This window comes from Gallus gallus, chromosome 1, assembly GCF_016699485.2.
Source record: "Gallus gallus isolate bGalGal1 chromosome 1, bGalGal1.mat.broiler.GRCg7b, whole genome shotgun sequence".
NCBI classification, from domain to species: Eukaryota; Metazoa; Chordata; class Aves; order Galliformes; family Phasianidae; genus Gallus; species Gallus gallus.
This window is the reverse complement of record NC_052532.1, coordinates 74,580,103-74,601,283: the sequence shown is the minus strand read 5'-3', so window position 1 is coordinate 74,601,283 and position 21,181 is coordinate 74,580,103. Positions and strand designations below refer to the sequence as shown.

At 41.7% G+C, this 21,181-nt stretch overlaps 1 protein-coding gene across 1 annotated transcript in view; it reads left to right on the top strand.

Annotated features, from left to right (window-relative positions):
* ANO2 (anoctamin 2) overlaps window positions 1-21,181 on the top strand; it is a 203,288-nt gene that overhangs the window by 41,092 nt on the left and 141,015 nt on the right. Inside the window, exons 6-9 of the mRNA XM_046909597.1 lie at window positions 773-827; window positions 1,665-1,713; window positions 16,566-16,621; window positions 17,427-17,468. Coding sequence (XP_046765553.1) covers window positions 773-827; window positions 1,665-1,713; window positions 16,566-16,621; window positions 17,427-17,468 — 202 coding nt within the window. The remainder of the gene's footprint in view (window positions 1-772; window positions 828-1,664; window positions 1,714-16,565; window positions 16,622-17,426; window positions 17,469-21,181) is intronic.

Genomic DNA, 21,181 nt, shown 5'->3' with positions numbered 1-21,181 from the left:
GTGCTTTTTGTATTTTTTGTAGCTTCCATGGAAATAAATAGGAGGCATTATTTCCAGGTTGACTACATAATTAAAACTTGGCTAGCAATATGATAAGAAATTCTTGACACTTCCTCTTTCACTTAGAATAATATATCTGAGACCAGTTTGATATTAAATACTTCCCCCCTCTTTTTTTTTCTTCTTTTTGCTCATGTTTTTTTTCCTTGTATCTGAAAAATTAAATTCAGTAAAAAATAAAACATATCACCATATAATTTATTGTCCTCTTTGAAATTTTTTATTAATATGAAATACACCAAAAGTGACTGAGGGGAATAAACTGGGAAGGCTAATTTCACAAATGATGATTCCAGTGGAACCGTTCTTTTAAAGCAAGTGAAATATTGACTGGTTAGACACCTGGAAAAGAGTAATAAGCATCCACATTAGGCAAGTTAAAACTGTCACATAATTGTATCGGGTTGAGAGTATTTTATAAAGAAAAGATTGAAATGTCAGTTTGTGTAAACAATAAGCATTCTCCTTAAAAGAAAGGCATTTTACATTAGTTCACATTTATATACCTTTTGTGCCCACCATTACTGCAGTCCCAGTAGAATTCTGAATGAAGGGGCACAGTATATCATGCAGTACTATTTCATCTTCATTTCTTTAAAACATTTATTTGTCTTACTTACTGTGGTTTGTAAGTTAATTCTAAATCAAAATCTTGTATATTGTCTCACTCACTTCTGAAAATAACCTGATTTTTTTCTCTTAACATTTTCAGATACAACATCAGAGATAAAGACACATTTTTTGACAATGCTACCCGCAGTCGAATAGTAAGTAAGCATAAGTAACTTTGTGCTGAATGAGATTTAATAGTGTTGACTACTTTGCTAATCCCATCATTTTATTCATTTCTCTTTTTCTATAAAGCACTAAGCAGTTATATGTGTGTAAGCATATATATGTAAGAAATGCTCTGCTGAAGCTACACAGTAGTCCATATAGCTTGGTGGGAGTAGATGCTATGGAAGGATGTACTGCTGACTCAAGTCCATTGTTAAAAGTTGTAATTAAGTCTTACTTCCTGCTGTTTAGCCAGATCTTCTTCCAGAAAAGTACCTCCTCTACAGTCCTATAGCAATTGCTCTAGTAGTCTTTGATGAGAAACCTTTTATCTTGTTCCTGACAATCTGTTTAGTCTCCAGTAGGTAAGCAAGGCAGGATTTCTCATTATGGATGCTATGCAACTTCTCTTCAGCATACTATGTTTGCCATATAGACTTTGGCTTCATTGATACAGTGTATATACTTATTACTTCTATGTGTAGCTTAATGTTATACTTCCAAATGTGATTGCTTGTTTTTTGTTTTGTTTTTAAGGAATTGGATTATCTTGCGATTTACTGTGATTTTCTGTAGTTTAAAACACTCATTATACCTGAACTCCTTACACTTCTGATAGTTTTACAAGGATGTGACACAGCAGAACACAGCTTCTACATTAGCGTCAGAAAATCAAGTAGTATGAATTCCTGTATCATGATTAGGTTTTAACTAGTAACTGCAACAGAAGTCTCTAATTTTTAAGTTTCATTCTATTGCTCCCTCCATGAGGAAGATAATTTTAAAAGACAATTTTCAGGTTATATCACTATTATTCTTTTTCACAGGTACATGAAATTTTGAAGCGCACTTCTACAAAGACCAGAAACAGCATGGGTAAGAAGGGAAGATAACTATAAATGTTGTTTTAAAAGGAATTGCTTAAGTATCTCAGTGAATATCTGTAAGAACAGGTAAGTGAGGATGATGAAGAATGTCCTTCAAGAGGGTTTTATACATCGAGTCAGACACTCCCATGTCTCAAGATTGCCTCTGCCAAGAATGAAAGTAAGGTAGTTGTCATAGGTGACTCCCTTCTGAGGGGAACAGAGGGCTCAGTATGCTGTCAGGACCCTACTCACAGGGAAGTCTACAGCCTCTCTGGCGCCCGGCTTAGGGACATTACCAGTGTTGGTCCTAGGAAGCAGCAAAACTGGTTCTGGAAGTTCTTCATGATACCAAAGTATAATTGGGAAAATCAATAATCACACATAAGAAAAAGTTGACTGATTCAGCTGGTGATGAGATTCTCTGGCTGTAGACCACTCCTTCTCAGGAAGTGACATTTGTCCAGAAGACATTCTTCCTTCAGAGGCTAACCCCTAAATGAGCCCAGGACCCTGGGTCCACCCCTTCCAGTAACAGGGAAAGTGCAGGTAAACTGTTTGTACCTGATCTTCCCAGGCCAGCCACCTCCTTCACCAGGTATTCAAAGCCATCAGTTCAGGCCAAGATGTAACAGTTCTTGTACACTTCACCCCTTCACTGCATGAACAGTGATTGTACACATTCATACATTTCAATTACAATACTGAATCAATAATTTTTGTCACAATGTAATAAAAAAAAGTCTGCAAATTCAGTCATCCATATAGAATCATAAAATCACAAGGTTGGAAAGAACCTACAAGATCATCTAGTCCAACCATCCTCCCATTACCATTGCTACTGACAAGCTACTAAGCCTTATCTCCTAGCACCTAATCCAGAATCCTCTTGAACACTGCTGGGGACAGTGACTCCACCACCTTCCTGGGCAGGCCATTCCAGGGCCCGACCACTCTCTGAGCGAAAAAAGCTTTTCCTTATATCTAATCTAAATCCCCCCTGGTGCAACCTGTGGCCATTTCCTTAGGTCCTATTTGTTGTCTGGGAGAAGCTGTAGAGTGCAATGAGGTCTCCCCTGAGCCTCCCCTTCACCAGACTAAACAATCCCAGCTGCCTCAGCCGCTCCTCATAAGACTTATGCTCTAGATCCCGCACCAGTTTCGTTGCTCTTCTCTGGACGTGTTCCAAGGGCCTCAGTGTCCTTCTTGTAGTGAGGGGCCCAAAACTGAACACAGTGCTTGAGGTGTGGCCTCACCAGTGCTGAGTACAGGGGATGATTACCCCCCCTGCTCCTGTTGGCTACATTATTTCTAATGCAAGCCAGGATGGCATTGGTCTTCTTGGCCACCTGGGCACACAGTTGGCCCATGTTCAGCCAAGCATCAACCAACACCCTTGCGTCCTTTTCCTCTTCACAGTCATCCAGCCACTCTGCCCCAAGCCTATAGCGCTGCATGGCATTATTGTGGCCAAAGTGCAGGACCCAGCACTTGTCCGTGTTGAACCTCATCCCATTCACCTCCGTCCAGTGATCCAGCTTATCTAAATCCCTCTTAAGGGCGTCCCTACCCTCAGGCAGATCGACACTACCTCCCAACTTGGTGTCATCTGCAAACTTACTCTTTGTAGGCTCAATCCTCTCATCTATGTCATCAGTAAAGATATTAAACAAGGTGGGCCCCAGTACCAACCCCTGGGGGACACCACTTGTAATGGGTTGCCAGCTGGACTTAACTCCATTAACCACTACCCGCTGGGCACAGCCCTCAAGCCAGTTCCTTATCCAAAGAAGGGTATACCTGTCCATGCCACGTGCAGCCAGTTTCCCCAGGAGAATAATGTGAGAGGCTGTGTCAAAGGCTTTGCTGAAGTCAAGGTAGACTACATCAACAGCCTTTCCCTTGTCTACCGGTTTGGTCACCCAGTCGTAGAAGGAGATGAGGTTGGTCAAGCATGACCTGCCTTTCATGAACCCATGCTGGCTGGGCCTGATCCCTTGTACACCATGAACATGCCATGCTATCTCACCCACGATCATTTGCTCCATAACTTTCCCTGGTACTGAGGTCAGGATGACAGGCCTGTAGTTCCCCAGATCCTCCTTATGGCCCTTCTTGTAGATGGGAGTCACATTGGCAAGCCTCCAGTCCTCTGGGACCTCTCCACATAACCAGGAGCACTCATAGATGGCAGAGAGTGGCTCAGCAATCACCCCTTCCAGCTCCCTCAGCACCCTAGGGTGGAGCCTGTCCTGTCCCATGGATTTCTGACAGTTCAGATGGAGGAGGAGCTCTCTAACTGTCTCCACCTGAATCACCAGGGGTGTATTCTGCAAACCATCCCAGACTTCTAGATCAGGGAGTAAAGTGTCCTGTGGATAACTGATCTGCCTATTAAAGGCAGATGTAAAGAAGGTGTTAAGGACCACAGCCTTCTCCTTATTCTCAGTGGTCACATTCTCCGCTGCATCAAGTAAATGATGGAAATTCTCCCTGGTTCTTCTCTTACCACTGATATATTTGTAAAAGTATTTATTATTCTCTTTTACTGCAGTGGCCAATCTGAGCTCAAGCTGGGCTTTTGCCTTCCTAACTTCCTCCCTGCATACCTTAGCAACTTTCTTGTAATCTCCCCAAGTAGCCTGTCTCTTCTTCTGGAGGACATTGACTCTCTTTTTCTTCCAGAGTCTCAAGAGTAGTTTCAGTCTTCTTCCCCTATGGCTTGCCTTACAGCATTCAGGAACATCCTGTTCTTGTGCCTTTAAGATTTCCATCTTGAGGAGCACCCAGGCTTCCTGGAGCCCTTTATCCTTAAGGAGAGACTCCCAAAGGACCCTTGCAACAAGTGCCCTGAACAGGTCAAAGTCCGCCCTCTGGAAGCTCAAGATAGCAGTTTTGCTAGTCACCCTTCTGACATTTCCAAGCATAGAGAATTCCACAGTTTCATGGCCAAGACAGACCCCAGCCTTCACATCTCCCATCAGTCCTTCTCTGTTAGTGAAGAGGAGGTCTAGCAAGGTGCTACCCTCGTAGGCACATGAGTGCTGTGGAAGGAAGCTATCTTCCACATACTCTAGAAACCTCTTGGACTGCTTCCTCTGTACTGTATTATATTTCCAACATATATCAGGGAAGTTGAAATCTCCCATGAGAACAAGTGCTAGTGATTGTGCAACTTCCGCAAGCTGCTCATAGAATGCCATGTCCTTCTCTTCATCCTGACTAGGTGGTCTATAACAGACCCCTACCAAGATGTTGCCCCTACAGGCCTTCCCTCTGATCCTTATCCATAGACACTCAACTTTATCATTCCCAACCCCAAGCTCTTCGACATCAAAATACTCTTTAATATAAAGGGCCACACCACCACACTTCCTTCCTCGTCTATCCCTTCTGAAGAGCTTGCAGCCATCCATCACAGCACTCCAGTCATGGGAGTGGTCCCACCATGTTTCAGTAATAGCAGCTAGGTCACAGTTAGCCTGCTGCACAATCACTTCTAGCTCCTCCTGTTTGTTGCCCATGCTGCATGCATTGGTGTAGATGCACTTCAGCTGAGTCATCTGCTTCACCCCCAGCTGAAGAATTGTTCCCCTAGTTTCATCTCTGGTGAGCCCTGTTTTGTCCCTTTCCCCTGTCTTAGCTAGTTTAAAGCTCTTTTGATAAGCTCTGCTAGCTCCTGCACTAGGATTCATTTCTCCCTTTGAGATAGGTGGGTTCCATGCACAGACAACAGGCCAAAGGTCGAGTAAATTGCCGCATGATCAAAGAATGAAACGTTTCTGCCTTGACACCAGCCCCTGGGACAATTGTTCATTACTTGTGCTTTCCAAGCCTGCTCCATGTCCTTCACTGCTCCTGAAGGTATAGAACAAAAGATCACTTGTGCTCCCGCTCTTTGAATGTTTTTCACAGTTTGCAGGCTTCTCTGAGCAATTTCATCACTGCCCACCTGAACTGTGAGTAATGGAAAGTAATCAGAGGACCTAACCAGCTTTGGGAGTTTTCTAGTTATGTCCCTGATCCGGGCCCCAGGAAGGCAGCACCCTTCCCGATGGCTTGGGTCCGATCTGCATATGGGGCCCTCCATTCCTCTGAGAAGGGAGCTGCCCACCACCACTACCTTTCTTTCTTTCCTGACAGAAGCAGTCTCAAGGCATGGGGGTGACTGCCTCATCTTAGGCTCCCTCCTCCTCCATTGCCTCCCCATTTACTTTCCCTTCAATTTCCAGCATCTCAAACCTGTTGCTTAGTGGGAGCTGGGGAAGCAGGGTAGGCAGGTGGGGGGCGTTCCTGTGACACCAAGTCGGGACTTTCTTCCAACCCTCCTCATCTGTCAGGTCTGTCCGACTGTGACAGGGCAGGGAGTCAACCACTTTTCTGGGGGTATCTCCCTTGCACCCTTCCCTCTGACATGCCAGCAAGTCACTCCACAAGTCAGTCTTCCACTCCCACTCCCTGATGGTCCTTAACCTCTCCACATCCTCCTTAAGCTCTACCACCAGGCTGAGCAGCTCATCTACCTGCTCACACCTCACACAGGTGGAATCCCTGCAACCCTCCCTGGGCAGCAGCAGGCTCAGACACTCCCTGTAGCTGAAGACCTGAACAGCTACATTTCTGGGCAGGCCCTCCATCTTGGTCAGCATGATATCCTTAGAATAAGCCTGCTCTCTAGCAGAGACCATGTTAAGGCCTGCGGTCTCAGAGACTGTCAAGAGGAAAGACAAACTCCTGAGCAAGGAGATCAACACTTACACTTCTCACCACTTGACCCACCTCCCACACCCACAGCTGCAGCACTGTATGGGCAGTGGGGGCTGTGTTCACTCACTGAACCTCCTTGTTCTCAGTGGTCAGCAACCATGGTTACTCACCTGGTGTGCTCTGTGGGAGGAAGCTAGCCTTCCCTGAGGCTATTTAAAGCTTATCACCAGATGCCAGAGTCAAGTGCAGGTGATGACATGTTCCTAGGGTGTTTAAACTGTGCTGCTAGTGTGCCAGCTCCACTCCTGCTTGCTCAGCAGCCCACCCACAAGTTGCTAGCCCTTCAGCACAAACGCAGCACTGTTGCTGGCTTCAAAAAAGCCTTAAAAAGAACTTTTTTTGTTGGCCTTTTTCACTCCAGATTCCTTGCCCCATGCAGTCTTATCTGCTCTGAAGCTAGTCTCCACAGCGAAGATCTATGTGTAGATCTTGCAGTTGTTGCAGTGTCCATTCTAGAGCAGTCAGTTAAAAAGTTCATCACCAGATGTCACTGAAGGACCTGATGGAATGATGATCCTTAAGTGACACTGGAGCACATCAGAGTTTTGTGACGCTGCTCCTACTGGTGATCTTATAGGCCTCAGATCTCAGGGGGAGTAAAATAAATGCTTAATCAGTACTAAAAGAAGCACTGTTAATTACATGCTGTATTTCTGTCCTGGGTCAAAATTTCTGCTTGGACAGAGTCATGTCCAGACCTTTTATATCACACCCTTTGACCTGATACTGGCTGTTGGATAACTTTATCAGGTACCAAAGGAACTGTTCTGATTTGCCAGAGTGATATAATTAGTGTCCCCTCCACAATAAAAATTGGGGTTTTTATTATAATTTCTGTGAGCCATGTACCAATTACTTGTGGGGTTACCACTCCCCCTGCTTCTGATAATCTACCCATGGTGCAAGCAGGCCACACCACTTTGATCCCACTTACACTTGCCAAGGCCACTTTACCTTGTACATTCCTGGCACTAGATTCTTAGTGGCAGGGAGCAGAAGATTATTTACTGTTCCAATTTGGGGTTTTAGAAATGCATCATTTTCTTTAATTTGAGTCCTAGGTGGGAAAGCCCAAGTAGTTTATAACAGACACAAGGCACAGGGTTGACCATTTCTGGGTCCTTTATTTAAGTCTCTGAGTGTCTCATGCAGTCTTTTGGTCCACGTCTGCAGGAACTGAGAGTCAGTCTTCAGAGGGGCCTTTAGAATGCCATTGTACTGCTCTATCAGGTGTGCTCCCATTGGATTACAGGTCAGGTGAAATCACCACTCAGTGTTGTTTTCTTCAGCTATTTCTGTACTTGTTCCCAATAACCTGAGGGATATGTCACCATCAGTTTGGTGAACACTTTGATGGAATAGGATTTACTTGCCTGTGGTACTGGATAGGCCTGTATTAATCTGCTTGCTGACTTGGCACAGGTCAAGACATACCTGGCCTCTTCAGGCTGAGGGAGGAAACCTGTGTAGTTGACTTGCCACCTCTGCAAGGTGTTTTGTCGTCTGCTGTGGTGGGCTGTTGTCTCTGGCAGAAGTCTCAGTCGCATTCTGGAGCAAGCTTCACATTTATAACATGCCTCGATGATATCTGACATTTGAACGAGCAGCCCTCATGCTTTTACTGCTGCCCACATTGTCTTTTGTCCAGCATGCTGTAACTTCTTATGTAACCATTAAGCAATGTTCTCTGCTGAAAAATCAGCTACCTAATCCTAGCCAGTCTGTTGGCTTCATCATTTCTCAGTGACTGCATGGGCTGATGTCTGTATACATGGCAGGCACATACTGTTCTATGCTTATCCAGGTTCCATATATCCAGCCACATGTTTCTGCCCCAGGTTGACTGGAGCATGGATAGTCCAGTCCTGAGCAGCCCACTGGGCAATCTAAAGTTTAAGTCCTCAGTACACATACCAGCTCTCCAAGCAGATATTCAGTCCAGTGTCACCTGGTTCCTGGGTTATGACTATCCACTCTGCTCATAGCTCAGCCCACTAACTACTTTGTCCATCATCTTCTTCAAACCAGATTATCTCGGTTGAAGGATGGTATGCAGCCACACATCATTTACTTAGATTCCCCTTGCTGGACTCATCAGTGCACCAGGCATCTTCTGGAATTTTTATTTTCCCTCCTGTACAGAACTCCTCTCTGGTGGAGTGACAGTAGTTTCTCCAGGTGCATCACTGTGATACGTCACTGAGCCAAGTATGTTCTGTAATTCTTTTTAAGATGAAGAGGACAAGTGACTGTGTTGCCCTAGATAGGCAACACAGCTTGCCACTGTTTGAAATTGGGCCATCTCATCTTAGGAACATGCATCAGATCTTTCATTTGCCCTTGAATAGGTAGTGTTGTTTTTACTACTACATTTGCTTTTTGTGTTATTGGCTCACATGCTATGCAGAATAGGTAGCCAATAATTGCTTTCCAGTCAGTCTGTATCTTTTTTTCTGCTCCATGTTACACCTGAGACCAGAACCCAACTGGGGTCCAAAAGGAACCTTAACACTGCCATAATCCCCAACCAAATCCTTCTTGGGCCACATATATATCTAGTTCAATGGGGAGAGTGTGATCAAATACACTGAATGCCTGAGGTAGTTTGACAACTATCTTTGCTTGTTGAAAAGTCTCTTGTTCCATCTGTCCCAAGTCCCAGAAGTGGCCTTTCTTAGTTTATACAAGGGCTTCAGGGTCTGTGCAAGAGGGAGTATAAATGTCCTCCAGTATCCCAAGATACCTAAGAATTCTTGTAAATATTTTGTGGGGTTAGTATTGGAAATCCTTGTATTTGTTGATAGTGGCATTAGTTAATACTTAGTCTTCTCTGACCAGATAACACTCAAAATCATGGCTGATAATCTGTGCCCTTGTACTTTTTTTGTGTTAACAGCCCACCCTATATCTTGCAGGTAGGCCAATAATGAGCCTACTGTCTTTTTAAGCATTTCCAAAGAAACTGACATTAACATTAGGTCATCAATATAGTGATATAATTTGACATATCAGGTTTATTCCACCCCACCAAACCATGTGCCATCAAATTGTGGCAAAATATTGGCAAATGAATGTACCCTTGGACTATGAATGATCCACTGCCTGCCCTCCCATGTAAATGCAAATTCATCTTGTGATTCTTCAGCAATTAGAATACTAAAGAATGCATTGACTAAATCTAGGACACAGTGGTAGTTTTCTAACTCCTTGCTCAATGTGTCCAGGAGAGTGGCAATACTGGGTACCACTGCATGAATTGATGGTGTGAATTTTTCAGTTCTCTACAATATACAGTCACACACCATGTCCTATCCCTTCATGTCATTAATGTAGCTAGACCTAGATCTTCTTCCACAGGAGACCCAGTAGTAGCCAGCTGGACTACCTGGGGCAATTGCCTTCGCATGGCAGGTTCTAGAATGTCCTCCAAATTCCATTATACCCTCCTTTCTCATTGGGGAGGGCTTAAAACATTTATTATTATTAAGTTGTCACCATAGGTTTAGTAAGAAATGATTTGGATGTTTATTAATTTTGTTATATTGGACACCTGTTTTTATTAGGTCGTTCCACATTTGCTGGCAAGATACTCTTACCAGCCCTGATTGTGTAGCCCTTTGGACTAGTTTACGAGGGCGAATTTCTCTGGATTCTACAAAATGTATATTTCCCCTAGATCTTAGGCATTCTGTCTCTCCTAAGTTAGCCACCGTTTGTGCTGCCTGCTGGGTTGTTGCATCTACAGCTACCAAAGAGTTTAGAATGGCTACTAGAGTACTGTATTGATGGGAGGGAGCTTGCTGTAAAATCAAATCTCTCATCCCAGCCATAAATTTTACTACTGCCTCTTTCATTCCTAGTTCCCTTATGAATGACTGCAACTCTTCCATGTTATTACAACCCACTATGAGTGGGATTGGATTCCACATCCCACTATGAGTGTCTTAAAGGAGATCTTGCAATGGTTTCAATGAGGGAAATCCAACTTCCTTGAGGAGGAATTACCCAGACATCTTCTTGGGTTATGAGGGTCCCAATGGAATTCTAAAACTAAACAACTAGTGTACAAACTTAGAGTTAATGGGGCAACATGCCAAAACAACAGGTAGAAATACACCCATAAAGTGAATAAGGACTGTATTCTTAAAAAAGATTATTGGAACCCAGAGCAACAGAGTCCTTGGGATACAAATGAACGAACAAAAAATAAAGATGAGAAAGAAAATACTAGTGAGACCACCAAAAAGATTCAGCTAGAGAGTCTGATACAACTGGAAACTCTAGAAATTCAACTGATAGTAACCCAAAAAACTGAAACATTTCAAGGGAGACCAGGAGTACCATCTGAGGGGTGGCCACCTGATGAACCATCCATACTATGGATTGCCCTTACATGGCAGCTGTATTAATGAACTTAGTACAAAGATTTAAGTAGAAACCAAGGGAAAGTATCCCTTCATGGCTGTTAAGGCACTGGGATACATGAGCAGAAAGCACCATTCTTAATGGGCCTGAAATACAAAAGCTATTACATTAGATTACAGATAGATAATTAATAGATTACATTACATTATTACTAGAGCTAATACAAAAGCTCTATTACATCTCACCCAGCCATGCAGCAGAGACTATATGTGACAGACATAATGATGAAAACAACTTGTTATTACAGTGGCTTGTTGCTGTATGTAGACTTATATGGCCAAATGAAAGTGATATGTCTAGTTCAGGATTCTAGATACTTTCCCTGGAATCCTGCCAGCTACAACTGAAACTGCATCTGAAAAGTTCTTCGTGATACCAGGCAAAGTATCACTGGGAAAATCAATAATGATATATTTTGCAAGGATACGAAAAGGGAAAATTAGAAATGCTAGACATTTTTCTGGTCACTATTGTTATGGATAATAATTTTTTTTTTTTTTTTACAAGTATGTTAACATCAAGGGGAGGATCAAGGAGAATCTCCATCCTTTGTTGGCTGTGGCAGGGCATATTATCACTGGGGATGGGGAAAAGGCTGATTATCTCAATTCCTTTTTTACTTCTGTCTTTAACAGCCAGATCAGTTATGTTCAGGGTATTCAGCCACATGAGCTGGAAGACAGTGATGGGAAGCAGAATAAACACCCTGTAAGTCCGGAGGAAGCAGTTAGCAATATGTTACTCCACTTAGACTGCCACTTACACTATCACAAGTCCATGGGGCCAGATGAGTTCCACCCAAGAACACTGAAGAAGCTGGTGGAAGTGCTCACCAAGCCAGTTATCATCATATACCAGTAGTTCTGGTCAACCAACAAGGCCCCAGATGACTGGAGACTTGTTAATGTGATACCCTTCTACAAAAAGTGTCAGGAGGGTCCAGGGAACTACAAGCCTGTCAGCCTGACCTCAGTATTGAGAAAGGTCATGGAGCAGATAGTGCAATCACACAGCATGTGTGGGACAGCCTAAGTACCAGGTCTAGCAAGTGTGGCTTTATGAACGGTCATCCTTGGTCAGCCTGATGTCCTTCTGTGACCAAGTGATCAGGCTAGTGGATGAGGAAAAGGCTGTCAACATAGTCTAGCTAGACCTTAATATATAATATATATAGTACCCTTTGAGTTTGTCTCTCACAGTATTCTCCCGAAGAAGCTGACAGCCCATGGCTTAGACAGGAGTACTCTCTGCTGGGTAAAGAACTGACTGGACAGCTGGGACCTGAGAGTGGTAGTTAATGGAATGAAATCCAACTGGCAACCAGTCACTAGTGGTATTTCTCAGGGGTCAGTATTGAGGCCAGCCCTGTATACTATCTTTACTGATGATCCAAACAAGGGGATTGAGTGCACCCTCAGTAAGTTTGCAGATGACACCAAGACAGGTGGAAGAGCTGATCGGCCTGAATGCAGGGAAGTCTTACAGAGGAATCTGTGTAAGCTGGATTGCTGGACTGAGACCAGGTGTATGAGCTTTTGCACTTTGGTCACAGCAACCTCATGCAATGCTACAGAATTGGGGCAAAGTGGCTGGAAAGCTGTGTGAAGGAAAATCATTCTATGATGATTCCATGAAAAGGATCTGGGGGAGTTAGTTGACAGGTGGCTGAACATGAGCAAGTAGTGTGCCCAGATCACAGAATCATAGAATGGCCTGGGTTGAAAAGGACCACAATGATCATCTAGTTGTAACTCCCCTGCTGTGTGCAGGGTTGCCAACCACGAGACCAGGCTGCCCAGGCCACATCCAGCCTGGCCTTGAATGCCTCCAGGGATGGGGCATCCACAGCCTCCTTGGGCAACCTGTCCCAGTTCATCACCACCCTCTGTGTGAAAAAGTTCCTTCTAATATCCAACCTAAACCTCACCTGCCTCAGTTTGAAACCATTCCCCCTTGTCTTCTCTCTATCCACCCATGTCAGCAGTCGTACCCCCTCCTGTTTATACGCTCCCTTCAAGTATTTGAAGGCCACAATGAGGTCTCCCTTCTTTTCTCCAAGCTAAACAAGCCCAGTTCCCTCAACCTTTCTTCATAGGAGAGGTGCTGCAGCCCTCTGATCATCTTAGTGGCCCTCCTCTGGACCCACTCCAAGAGATCCATGTCCTTTCTGTACTGGGGGCCTCAGGCCTGGTTGCAGTACTCCAGATGGGGCCTCACAAGAGCCGAGTAGAGGGGGACAATCACCTCCCTCTCCCTGCTGGCCACCCCTTTTTTAATGCAGCCCAGAACACAGTTGGCCGCCTGGGCTACAAGTGCACACTGCTGGTTCATATCCAGCTTCTTGTCTACCAGGACCCCCAGGTCCTTCTCCGCAGGGCTGCTCTGAAGGAGATCTTTCCTCAGTTTGTATAAATACCTGGGATTGCCCTAACCCAAGTACAGAAAATGGAAGCAGGGTCGTGTATCCTGGGAGTAATTTCACTGTTTACAATATTAATAAAGATGTTAAAGAGCACTGGTCCCAAGACAGACCCTGAGGGATATCACTCATCACTGGCCTCTACCTGGACTTAGAGCTGTTGACACCAGCCCTTTTGACTATGACCTCCTAGCATGACCTAGATGTGAATGTTCCTGTTCATTGCAGGGGGACTGGACTAGATGACCTTTAAAGGTCCCTTCCAACTCTAAGGATTCTATGATTCTGTTAATTATTTTTCTGCCTAGTAGTCCAGCCTTCAAATCCATATCTTTCTAATTTGGAGATAAGAATGTGGTGCAAGACCGTGTCAAAGACCTGACACAAATCCAAGTAAATGATATATGTTGCCCTTCCTTTGTTCACCAATGCCATCATAGAAGGCCACCAGATCAGTCAGGCACAATCTGTCCTCAGTGAAGCCATTTTGGCTGTCTTGGATCACATCTGTTGTTTTGTGCCTTAACATCTCTTCCAGGAGGATTCACTGCCTGAACTACCACAGAACAAAGGTGAAGCTCAGAGGCCTGCAATTCCCTGGTTTTCAATTTTTCAAATATGATGGAGAGCTAATTGGCAACAACATCAGCCATTTTTTTTCAAAACCCTGGGATGGATATCTTCTGGCCCCACAAACTTGTACACGTTCAGCCTCATGATGTGGTCTCAGACTTGCTACACTCTTATGCTGAGAGAGGTTTTGTTCCCCTGGCCTCCAGGAAAATGAAAGGCATGGGAAACCTGAATATCTGTGAAGGCTAAGACATATAACTTGTTAAGTATCTCATCCTTCTCCATGACTGAGGAAGTCAGTTCTTGCTTTTTCATTTATCATTTATACACTCTCTTTTGCCCATCTCTTCTGCACAGGGTATCTAAAGAATCCCTTCTTGTTGCTTTTTACATCCCTCTTCAAGTTCAATTCCATCTGCACCTTGGCTTTCCTGATCCCGTCCCTACATATCTGTTGCGGACCCCCAAGGGTTCGAAACCGGAATCTAGTCCATTCGCTGGCCGAGCCGCGTGGGGAATGATGACATGACCCAATATGAGTGCATCAGAGTCTCCGTTTATTATTTGTTACTTACACACATATATAGATCGTGGCGAATGTGCGTCAGCTTGTAATTGGTTGGAGCATTGTGAAAAGCCCCCTGCCTAACAATACCATTGGTCATGCATGTTTTCATACCATTCCACTGTCTTAATCTCTTCCCAGGCGAGCTACTCCCTTATCTTAACTGAAGCCTCAGTTTGTCTTCCTGCTTTGACAGATTCAAGGTCTCATAGCCTGGGTTGTGCACATAGCACCCAAACTCACAGCCATTATAACGAGTTAGTACTTTTCCATCTCTATCTCCTGCCAATTGTTAGGCCTGTTCTGCTCGTATAACTGTTCAAGAGACCCATGACCCCCTCAGCTGTGGAGCCATCCCTCAACACATATCTAATTTCCTAGTTGCAGCCTTGTGTGAACCAGCTTGAAAGACCAAGTGTAGTCCTCTGTCTTTATGATACCCGACATCCTCTTCCTGATGTCTTGAATGCAGGCCCCTGGCAGGTAGCAAACCTCTCTAGAGAGATTATCTGGACAGCAGATGGGTGCCTCAGTGACTCTCAGCACAGACTCTACAATTACTAAGACCCTTCACCTTTTTTTAGTGGCACTAGTTGTGACTTGAGTTCTTGTTTGGGTCTTCTTAACATGGTTGCCCTTTTTGTGGTTCTGAACCACTGTCCATACCTTCTTCTCTTTCCATCTCCAGAGCTTCATGTGTCTTGGTTAGGGAGACTTCAGGGGCAAGGGGAGGGCTTCTCCTTCTGCCCTGAGCAGGGACAAGGGTCCAGACTCTCTCTTCCTACATGTTTTCCCTCTGTCAGGTTGGAAGCCTGCTTACTTTCTTCCCCTTGCTGGGACCTAAGGCAGGGCTTTATTCTGTTTTCCTAGGATTTTGTTACTTATTTTGGGACTAGGATGATGGTATTGGAAGTGCTTGAACAATCTTTGGTTTTCATAAATCATCATATGGTAGGAGGAAAATAAGAACACTTCAACCACATTTGCTTATTGATTTTTACAGCTGTGTAGGGCTGATTATAATTCTACTTCTATGACGTTATACATTATAGGTATATTTGTTTCTGGCATAACTATGAACTGCTGCCAACTTTCCGAAAACAGAAGCTTTCAACAGGGGACTTGACATGATCCAAACATTAATATTTCCTTTTTATATTAGCGCATGTAGGGATAAGGATATTTTGTATGTACCAAGGGAGAAATTTATTGCTAATTGCTAATGCCCATCTAGAGTGTCTGCCAAGGGCTTTGCCAAAATATTTCAGAATGTTGTGTTATTTGACTACCATTTGTTTTCTCCTAAGGGCAAACATTCTGATTACTTTCTGCTGGACCCTGGAAGCACATAGATGGAATAAACTGCTAATCTTAACTGACATTTTATGGATAAGTTGTGTTCACTTCCAAATACTGGAAACAGAGTAGCTGTAGAAGTTCTAACTCTTGAGAGCCTGTAGTGGTCTTTAGGTGACGCACTCATTAGCTAGGGATGTAATTGCCCTTAGTAGTAAGGGCTCTCTGTGATACTGCTGTGTCCTTAAATCTTGCTGTACCTTTCACCAGACTTCTTGTTTGCAGTCTTTAGAACACAGAACTTCTTGCCATGAGTATCGATTGATTCAACTCCTGCAGAGATGAGTTGTTTCAAGCTCAGAAAGGTGATTTACCTATTTATAAGAGGAAGGACAGAAACACTGGTATTTGGTTCCACGAAGGATAAACACAATGTAATGTTTGTCAATGGAGAGCAAGAGTTTCTTAATCACAAACTTTTGTAAATGTATTTTTTTGTGTGTGTTTATGTATCAGTAGGGATTCTGATCATGATCAAGCTTCAGAAAGGACTTCGCAGATACTTTACTTCTCAGTCACATGCTTCTTTTATATTAGGAAGATAAAATAATCGAAATTGTCTTTAGTGCACTCAAGAAAAATCACCATATAGAAATGAGCTTTTCTATTAAAATGTTTACCACAGCTGGGTACTTCTATGTTAGTAGATACTCATCTACATGATTTTGATAATTTTCAGTAAAATGTCTCAGTCTTTTATGTGATGTCATCAAATGAAATCAATAATCTTTTTTTCTTTTCTTTTTTTCTTTTTTAGGTATTAGCACATTAATAGCAAACAATGTTTATGATGCAGCATACCCACTTCATGATGTATGTATATCCCATTAAAAATCTAGTTCTCTCATGATATTGCTCAGTAGCATGAAGCATGTTCCAAAATCAATGCCTCCTGTTTTATTATGTTGGCCCACTACATCAGGAGCAGATGTTAGTGGTATGGCAATAGAGACTGAACACTCCTTCCAATATTCCATTAAATTCTGTTGCCTTGTGGCAGAAGGCAGAAGAAGGGCAATCTGACAAAATGATGTCTGACATGGCAGTAAAGATGAAGCAAAGATGTGGAACTGAATTCCTCCATATGGAAAAAATTGCACTCATTGACATTCTTTGACACTTGTTGAACATTTAATGGAGATGAAGCAGTGGATGTTAGCACAGTGAGGAGGTGGGTGATGTGTTTCAGCAGTGATGACAATATGTGAAAGACAAGCCACATTACAGATGGCCATGCGGACTATTATAAGTGTGGTATTCAGGCTCTTGTTCATTGCTGGCAAAAATGCATAGCTAGTTGCGGTGACTATATTTAAAAACAGTGTTGTGCAGCTGAGAATTTGCTCTATCAAATGATGTTATTGTGCTCTTTGTATCTTTTGTAGCTTCCATGGAAATAAATAGGAGGCATTACTTTTGGAGTGACCTATGTACATTTCCCGTGACAGTGAAAATATATTCTATTATTTTTAGTGTGCAGTTCTAGCATGAAAACCTTTGTAGAAATGTGTTTCAGGCTGTGACTTAGAAGTAAAATCTACGCTGTATTAACAGCTGAGAAATCTATTATTGAATTTACTGTTTTTACTTTGACTATTTAAACATTTTCTTTTTCTAGGGTGAATATGAATACCAAAATGATGACATGAATGAAAGAAAGGTACAGTACATAACAAAATTAGTGTAATGTTAGGTTTAATTGGCTATGTTAATTAATGTCCAAAATAGTATCATAAAATAGCAAGCAACATTTAGTCAAACAAATGCTTTTTCAATGCATATAACATTTTTTACATTGCTTATTTTTCTGTCCTTCTACACATTAAATCTGTTTGTAAGACTTTTTATTACATTTCATTAAGTGTTTCAGTGAATTTAACTTTATGTATATATCTTGAACTGCTTCAGGTTTTGCTCCACATGCATAGAGAATATTTTTCAATCTATTGAAATACAAAAGTAATTCAATAATTTACATGATTATTCTCCTTCCATAAGCAAATGATGCTATAGATGAATATTTATGAAACTAAAACATAATTTTATTATTCATTTTATTGTACGTTTACTTAAATTATATACAATTTCCAAACATCTACTTCCAGTTAATTTGTAAAGAAAATGGTTCTAGCTGTCAAATGGCTTTTGAAAATATATCACCCACCGTCTGCACAAGAGAAATAGATGCATGATCTCTTCAGACTATATTTAGTACATACACTTACTATTAGGAATGAGTAAAAGCATTTAATTAATGGAATCCACTAATAGACATTCCATTCTTTACTGTTTCCATTTTTTTCCTTGACATTCAAACAATAAGAATGTAAGTAAGGAGGGAAAATTGTGGGGAAATGGAAAAGGAAAGGGTGAAGAAAAAGAGAATATCTGGAGGCATAAAGTATTTGCTATATTAGAAGTTAATCTGCATGTACTCATGGTAACTTGTAAATCATTTCATAAATGTTTTTGAATCTTTGATATTCCATGCTGGCATTTGTTATGTGAAGGAGACTTAAGAAAATGCATTTTACTTGGCTGAATACTCAGTGTAGTTTCTGGGTGTAATTGCCATAAGTTATGATTATTTGAACTCTTGATATTAAGAATGAGTTCATAGATCATACAGGTAAATTTGATTTCTTCAATATCATGTAGGTAAAAATCTGAAAACATAATCTTTATTGTTTTTGTTTAATAGTGTTAATGTTCAGTCACAAGATGTCTTCATGAGACATATACAATTCTATTTACTATTTAGACAAAATTGGAAAGCACTCTGTGCAGAAACTTGTCTACTTATATCTGTAATTTTGAACCTTTTGTTTGTGAAGAAATTGTCTCTGAGTAAGTGTAGTGGTTTCATGTGAGACAGGAGGGGAGAAGAAGTGGGAGAAGGCCTCCCTAGCCCCTTTCACTCTCCCATCCCCTTTTTGGTGAGAAGAAAAACAAAAATGACCCAGCTAAGATAGGGAGAGATATGCACTTACTACAAATGGTAAAAAAATGTAAGATAATGATATAAAAAAAGAGTTACAGGTAATAAATCAAACAAATGGGAGAGCAAGGTGTTTCGATCATGCTGCTCTGCCCAGATGTGAAGAAGAGGCTAGTTCACCTCCATTACCTGGAATTGGAGATCATATAGGGAGTACTGGAGACTCCTGGGAACTGTAGTCTATCTCTTCTCAGTGTATCTTCCTCTTGGAGAGTCAGATCTCATGTTAGAATAGCTGACACTGCCAGGAGCTAAGACCCAGAAAATGCAGCTTCCTGGCACCATGTTCCAGCACTAAGCAGCTTGCTGCATGGTGTCGTGATATGGAATAGTGATAAAACCAGGACAGAAAGTGATAATGGTGATACATTAATGGACTCCCCACTATTTGTATTTTGTGCTGCCCTCTTTTTATCCTGCCCAGTAGGCTCAGCTATGAAGTGTTAAGTATTAAAAATATAAAAGGGTCTTTCCAGAATTAATTAATTAATTATTCACATATGTTTCTGCTGCCTAGACATTGAATCTGCTGTAGTACTTCTATGCATAACATCATCTGTTTTCTATCTGAATCTAATAGTCTCAGTGTTTAATTTCCTGAAAGGCCTTGATCAGATTTAAAGGAAAGGGGGGGAATTTTTGTGCTTTATTCCTCTATCTCCATTTGTTTTGCCATTTTAACTTATCTGCGTCTTCTGTTTCACTAGTCTGTAGTATAAGCCCAAAGAATGATGAGCAGAACCTGTCTAGAATATGTAGGCCAGTAAGGCAGCAGTAATTAGGGGTAATACTTAAACCTCTTCAGCATTTCCCTGAAGAAAATGCTCTATTTTCATGCGATTGTTTATGTCACATCCTTCGAGAATCAGTAATGAACTGTCAATGAAACCCACTCACTTCCTAACACTACAATAATCTTTTCCTAAGACTATGGTAAAGAAATTTCTCTATTTCAATGTGATTTCTGCTGTGGAAAAAAAAAATCCTTTAAAGAAACATATTGCACAGCAGCATGGTAATAACTTGCAATGATAATAAACACTGACTTGGCTTTTTTTAAGCTTCTAGCTCAACAGTAACTTTTAACCCTATAATGCTAGCAATATGTTTGACACTGAGAAATATACATGGGATTCATTACCTGTCTGGGAATTACACAGTTGTCATATATTGTAGCATATACTATAACATCCATACCATAAACTCACCTTCAGTATTATGTCTTTTGGAATTGAAATAATGAATGTGATTCTGCTGCCTGATAAAATGCCACAGCAAACTGTTCCTAAAATGATTGAAATTTTAGAAGACCTGTCTTTCTGCTCTTCACTTTCTAGCTATGTTCAAAACAGCTTTCAAGTAGTCCTAATAATTTAATAGTTTTAACACTCTTGTTTCAGTGAATGCACTTACTAGTAGGGTTATTTATGAAACTAAACCAAATTATAGGCAAGGGTTGATTTTAAGTAGGTAATCACAGGAATTCATATGAAAATATCAGTACGGCATCCGGGGCAATCCTCTTCAACTACTGCTGAAGCTGAAGAAAATTGAGCCTAGTTTCACCATTTCTTCATACAAATGCAAAGCATTTTTCAAGACTGTGCCCTGTAACAGCAATGTTCTATAAGATAAGATTCTACACTCCCTGAATGTCATTGCAGAATTTTCAATTTCTTCAACAGGGTAGGATTTACTCCCTTATCTAAGACCAGAAAGTATTCTGAACTGCATAATTAACAGTTATACACTGACATAGCTCCATTTTCTTAAATGGCTGCAAGCTGATTTCCTTATTCTGAACAATAACAATCAGGTAGACATGTGTCTGTGGGATTCAAATCTTAATTGCTCTGTTGATATTTATTTAATCCTTATACACAGTATATGAAGGAGAAGAGGCATTATAGACATTAGAAAAGAATGGAAAACCTCAAAAAATAGCAAGATAAAAAGTTCTATATCTTATTGTTATCTTACTAATTGCTTTTGAGAATCTTTGAGCTGTTCCTTTCTTTCTGTTAAAGAAATCAATATACAAATATTTAATTTAACTTATTTGCAGAAGATGCTCTGTTTTCTTTGTTCTGAATTTGTGTGCATGTCTTTCTTGGTTTATCTTCCTCTCCAGCTATTTTAAAACTTACTGCCCAGTTCTAGACAAATCTGACAGAATAGTAGAGATCTCCAAGGCATTAACTCTGCAGTTACATTGCTCCATGTTAGCTACAATTTCTGTGAGACCAGCAAACCACAGACAGCGGTTACAGCAAGGGAGCAGGTCGTCCCTTGAGAGACACAGAAATTCCACACAGAAACATTCTTAAGACACAGTTTCCTCACTACTCTACTGTACTAGTAATGATGTAGTGCCT